At 33.2% G+C, this 6,348-nt stretch overlaps 1 protein-coding gene across 1 annotated transcript; it reads right to left on the bottom strand.

Annotated features, from left to right (window-relative positions):
• Positions 1–1,508: 1,508 nt before the first annotated feature.
• On the bottom strand, positions 1,509–3,353 carry LOC114132672 (uncharacterized). The gene is made up of 3 exons (XM_050202789.1): positions 3,315–3,353; positions 2,178–2,822; positions 1,509–2,063 (listed from the first exon to the last, which is right to left on the bottom strand). Exons 1-3 carry the CDS (start codon positions 3,351–3,353, stop codon positions 1,509–1,511), a joined length of 1,239 nt encoding a protein of 412 aa, XP_050058746.1.
• Between the last annotated feature and the right edge of the window lie 2,995 nt (positions 3,354–6,348).

Here is a 6,348-nt window from a genome sequence, read left to right as displayed (position 1 = left end):
TCTATTCGGATTAAGATAATGAACCGTTTTCGCGTAAGTAGCTAAACTGAGACATGACCGTGTATACAGAATCATAGGAACATTTCAAACATTGCGGTTTTGATCAGTTATTAAACAATAACAAAAATTACAAATGAAAAGGGTAATAAATCACAAAGGAATATTATTGCACGTAAATAAAATATACAACGTGTAATAATCGCAACTAGTAATAGCAAAAGTTCTATTTGTGGCATGTCCGGCGTGGGCAAGTGAAATCAAACAATAACAGTAACAGTGTGTTTGTGCTAACACTGCTAACTGCCAAGTGCTAACTGCTAATACAGTCGCGCGGTGCGCACTACGTAGACAGATTGGTGTTGTTTTGTGGTGTCCGATATAAGCGCTTGCAGTGGTTCTCATTTTGCGGTGAGATGCGTGAACAAGACGCATTTTGGTCAGCACTGAGCAATTGTCACTCACTACTCGTTCGAGTTTTGCTTTTTTAAACATTAAACTTTTCGTTAAACGGTTTGTCTTAGACTTTTGTTACCAATTGCCGAGTGTCGACGTGTACACTGTATTGCGGAGTTTTTAAATGTTTAATTATGACAAAGGAGAAAAAGAAGTTAACGATATTATAAAGCTGCAAAGTGCGAACAACTATATATAGTGTAATTATAATGCACGTGTAATACGCATAATTTTTTAATCTTTATAATATAGTACGACTACACGTCTACACTAAACGTTTAGACTAACCAGTGTCCAGTGGAGTTTGGGCGGTTTATATGGTAAGTAAAATATTCACATATTTGAAATTTATATTTTATATTTACGATTTACAATTTACATAGTGTAGTAGCAAATTTACGATCAGCAATTCACGTGTAGCTTCATTAGCTTAAAAATTAGAGTGAATTGACCTACCTATTATGAAACGATGGTATACATCATATATAGGTTAGGTTAGGCACCTATATGAAATTAGCAATTAATAAAAACATTAATAATACTTAATATACTCCGGCCCACGAAAGAACGACCGTAATTCGCGCATCGATACTGAACGTCGCGAGCGCTGTCAACCTGAATATCTCCCACCATAGTTAAATTCCCACTACCCGACGGCGGCGACGACCACGGCGTGTATACAGATGTTCAAATAACTCAATAAATACGTGCACGTCATTGTCGTGATTTTAATTATTATACGTACGTTACGAACTGTGAACAAATTTAAAATTCCTGAAATTTGTATTCAAATAAATCAAATTATTCCTTTTAATAGCGACAAAATGAGTTTTATAACATGCTTGTATTACAAAAGTTGTCGGATGATATGGATTAAACAAATAAATAATAATACATTGTACTGTTGATGATGATAATAGTATCAATTATAATTCTAAAAAAAAAGTTATAAAAAAAGTTCTTCTGAAAAAAGTTATAATAAAAATAGTTATAGTAATAACAAAATAAACATTATTATCTATATACATTTTAGTTTTATAAATGCCATAAATATTTTAGTCACTATCATCTGAAGTTGTTTGTCCGGTAATTGTTAGTACATGTTGTGATTCGTTTTCTTCCAATATGTCATCCGAAATGAAGTCTATTTGCCAAAATTTATCTTCTTCTTTTATTGTATGTGAAATGAAATTGGACCACATTTCCGGAGTCACTCGCTGTATACCATCAATTAATAATTGCCGAACGTCATTTAATTTAAAAGTTGTGTTATTGGTCTTGACATGTCCTTTTACCACCGACCATGCCAACTCAATTGGATTGAGTTCGCAATGATACGGTGGTAAACGCAGTACAGTTTTGTTTTGTTTTTTTGCCTCTTCGTCTACAACGTATTTTTCAAATTGATTTTTGATTTGTTTAACTTTTTGTAACAACTCGATTTTTACCAAAGGTTCCGTAATAACTACACCTTTTGATTCGAGCCATTGTTGTATCCTGGCCTTTGTCCATGCAGTTGTTGGTATGGACTCTTTTTTCACCGAGTGGTATGGAGCATTATCCAGTATTATTACCGCATTGTCATTTAATTTAGGCAAAATACTACAAAACTATTCGAAAAAGGTATCGCCGTTCATTTCATCATGGTAGTCAGATGTGTTTTTCTTTGACTCAAAACACAAAAAACCACCATCGACGAACCCCTGAGACGAACCTATGTGTACGACAATAAGACGTTTGCCTTTACCTGTCGGATTACGCGCACCAGTTGTTAAACCTTTTAGAAATGCGTCTTTGTGGGATTTAACAGTTTTGTCAACCCAAACTCTCGATGAACAATCTCCGACATTAACCCACGTTTCATCAAGATAATATATTGTTCGTCCTTCTTGGCGATAACGTCGTATTTGGGAGATATATTGACGCCGCCATAAAACGAGGTCTTCACGTTCAGTGAGAGCACTATTCCTATTTCTTTTTGTGTACTCAAACTGCATATCCTTTAATAACCTTTGAAACGAAGAACGAGATAAATTTGGTAGGTCAGGATCATCTTGAACAGCTTGAATAATTTTTGCTAATGTTGGAATTTCTTTCCTAAACCAAAATTGATGGATCTTTTGTCGAATCGCATTCTTGTCAAAATCGTCCAATTTTTCACAAATTGTACTTCGTAACTTCTTATTTTTTGGTGATGATACTTTACCAGTAGATTTGTACTCACGTAACGTCTTCTTAATTGTTCCGATGCCAATTCCTGATCCTTCTGACAGTCTAAATAGTAAATCTTCGTATCTGATCTCGGGTTCCTTTCTCATGAGGTCTTTGTACAAATTAATGATCATTTCTTTTTGGCAGGTATGAATAATCTAAAAGAAAAAATATAGTACGCATTTTTATTCTTCTGCTTTTCTAATCAACAATGAAATAAATAAATATATGTCTTCATAATCTTAGGTAAAATTAATTTTGTATTTAATTAAGTATTTTAACGAAAATCATTATTTTCTCGTAGATTAATTATTGATTTTTAAATTTAAAACCATATAAAAATTTTTATTTTGTATATAAATGCATATTTTGATTTTTTTTTGCTTTTAGTGCATATTTCTTACAGTAAGTACTTTATGATATATATTTTAATATTATAAACGAATTATACAAAAATCAGCTATTTCTAATTACAATGAATGCAATCATATTATATTCCTTAGACTTAATTAAATTATATTATTTATTAAATTAATAATTCTGAATTCTAATTAAATCAATGAAAAGTATATGCAAAATTTACAAGTCTACAAGTCCCCTGCCTTACCTATAATTATAAATAAGATACATAAATAATTAAAAATGCTTACCTTTCCTTGACGATTTCTTTTAGTAGGCGTTATTTCCATTATAGATATATAGTTATTAGTTTAAACAACAACTAACTTTAAACTAAACTTAAAAAAAAATTAATAAATACTGTTTTAACAAAAACACACACAAGAAAATAGTCACAGCAAAATCGTAATAATACGTAAAAACGACTAACGAACTACGAAAAATTACAGCAAAACGCAAAAACACTGTAATCGCTATGTATACAGGAATGCCGTTGTCGACTACCAGCGACCGTTACCGACCGGTGTCCGATCGCCCGGCATGCGATATGGAAGGGGAATCGATGCGCAGCGTCGGACGAGTTTTTACGGTCGTTCTTTCGTGGGCCGGAGTATAGTACTTTTATTAAATAATATATATTTTAAAAATAAAACCATCATTTAAATAATATTTAACTTTAATAGATAGGTATTTTTAAAAAAAAAAAAAAATGTAGAGAAATTTTGATAAATATATTTTACTTTATTTTGTTGATGATTTAAAAAATATACAATTGTAAGTAGGTAGTAGGTACCTACTCAATATAAATATGTACTAGCTATTATAGTACTATACATAATAATAAATTTGGTTTTGATAGGTTGGGGTGGTACCTAAGTATATTTGGAATTGACTTAGTGACAATAGCTAATTATGTCTATTAGAAGAATAGAGAGTGTATGCACTAAGAGAAGGAAAATAAGAGAAGAAATAAAAATTGTTGAGGAATTTGTAACAAAACTTAACTCGTGTGTTTTGGTTAATGAAATGTTAACTTTTATTATATCGAATATACATATTATGTACTTTAAACGTATAAATAATAGGATACATTTACAAACATTGAATTATAACAAATATTAACAATATAAGATTAGAGAATATAAAATAAATAATATTACAATGGTTATATGTATGATAGTGACATTAATACGGTGTACAAATAAGCATATAAGGAAGATCGTTATACATACAAAATACCGAAATATAACACGAACATCGATTGCACAGTAAATATTGTAAAGTGTATCTTCCGTAAAATAATTACCTATCAGAAGATTGTCGTAAATCGGACGTGCGGTGCTACGGTGGTCCGTAGCCCGTACGCCGATGTAGACGGAGGAAACGGGGGGGAACGCCGTACTCGGACGCACGGTGCTGCTATGGTGGTTCGTAGCCCGTACGCCGATGTAGACGAGGGAAACGGAGGGAACGCCTGACTCGGACGCACAGTGCTGCTACGTTGGTACGTAGCCCGTACGCCAAGGTAGACGAGGGAAACGGAGGGAACGCCTGACTCGGACGTACAGTGCTGCTACGTTGGTACGTAGCCCGTACGCCAATTAGGCGGAGACAGGTGGAGAGTAAGCTGTCGCGGTGCTGCTACGATGGTTCGTAACCCACGGAGCCATTCACTTACGTTTACTGCTGCCGTTGTCTTCGGTCGATGGTGTTTCTATATAACCGGAACGCCTCTTTTCGACGAAGACTGAATGATGTCTAGCTGTTTATTGATGGGTGGTATATCTGCATGTTGCGGACGGTCAGGGTCTGGTAGTAGTTCGTCGGTGACATCTCCTTATTTCAGTCATCTCCGATCTTATTCTATGCCTTCTCGGTCAAGCCTTATGCGTACTGATATATTCGTCGGTGTATTAAATTATTGTTGCGAAATATATTGTATATATGCAAATGTTAACATATTAAATTAGCAAAGGTGTTGTGTTGCTTATATCATCATGCGGTAACGCGCGCTCTTGTGTCAACCAGTTGTGGACACTAAATAGACTGTCGACAACTGGTTCACTTTGTCACCGCTAGTGACGCTATTCAATCATCCAGATCGCTGGTTATTTCATCTGATTACCACCAGATGGGTTAGTGTCGATATCTGTTGTTTCGTTACAAATTGCTTTCACATTCAAATCCATTGGAATATAAGCCACCAGAAAATGTCTCGGAAATAAATAATTTAAAATGTATGCCTTTAATTGATTATGATCACTCAGCTTCGTCCAGCTTTAAAAACTCTGACAATATTTGAAATGATTTTCCATCAAATGCTTCAATTAATTTGCCATTATCATATACCAAGACCACCATGAACCACCAATTACACATACTTTAAATTTAGATGGAGAACTGTTCACAAATTCATCCAAACAATTTTCAACTCAGGAATTTTTAGCTACTTGGGCAATAGATTTTAAAATTCCTCAAAATGCTGTTAATAGTTTGTTAAAAGGTTTACAAATGCATAGTTGTTTTAATAATTTACCAATTGATTGCCGCACAATTTTAAATACTCCTATTTGTAAATCAAAAGAAAATCGAATTGTCAATCCTGGAGTATATCATAATTTTGGTTTAAAAAAAGGAATTAAATTATATGCTCCAACAAATGTACAAGATATTAAAATTTCCATTGGTATTGATGGATTACCAATTTCAAAAAGTAACAACTCACAATTTTGGCCAATATTAGCTTCCATTTTAGTTGAACCTCCACTAAAAAGAATAGTTTTTCTTGTTGGTCTATACTGGGGATTTGAAAAACCGAAAGACAGCAATGAGTATTTAATTGATTTTGTCACTGAAGCTAAACATTTGGAAACTGAAGGTATTTTAATGAATGGTATTAATATTAAAGTAAATATTACATTATTTTGTTGTGATGCTCCTGCAAAAGCATTCGTTTAAAAGTGAAAGGCCATACCGGGTTTTCTTCGTGTACTCGTTGCACTATTGAGGGAGAATATGTATGTAATCGAGTATGTTTTCCTTATTCTCAAATAAAATCAAATAAAAGAAATCATGATTCATATCTGAATTTTGAGGATGAAGATTATCACAGTTCAAATGAAACTTCTATTCTTATTGAATTACAAAGTTTTAACTCTGTAACTTCATTTGCACTTGATTATATGCATTTAGTCTGCTTAGGCGTTTGTAAAAAACTAATTTATCTCTGGATTAAAGGACCATTAAATGTCAGACTTAGATTTTCTAAATTAAACGAAATATCAA

Source organism: Aphis gossypii, chromosome 3, assembly GCF_020184175.1.
Source record: "Aphis gossypii isolate Hap1 chromosome 3, ASM2018417v2, whole genome shotgun sequence".
Classification (NCBI taxonomy): Eukaryota; Metazoa; Arthropoda; class Insecta; order Hemiptera; family Aphididae; genus Aphis; species Aphis gossypii.
The sequence above is the reverse complement of the archived record's forward strand: the minus strand, read 5'-3'. Positions and strand labels throughout refer to the sequence as shown.

Coding starts and splice junctions, on each gene's coding strand:
- LOC114132672 (XM_050202789.1), bottom strand. CDS start 3,353: ATGGAAATAACGCCTACTAAAAGAAATCGTCAAGGAAAG. Junction 2,823..3,314: donor AAAGAAATCGTCAAGGAAAG/GTAAGCATTTTT, acceptor TTTTTCTTTTAG/ATTATTCATACCTGCCAAAA. Junction 2,064..2,177: donor AAGGCAAACGTCTTATTGTC/GTACACATAGGT, acceptor TTTTTCGAATAG/TTTTGTAGTATTTTGCCTAA.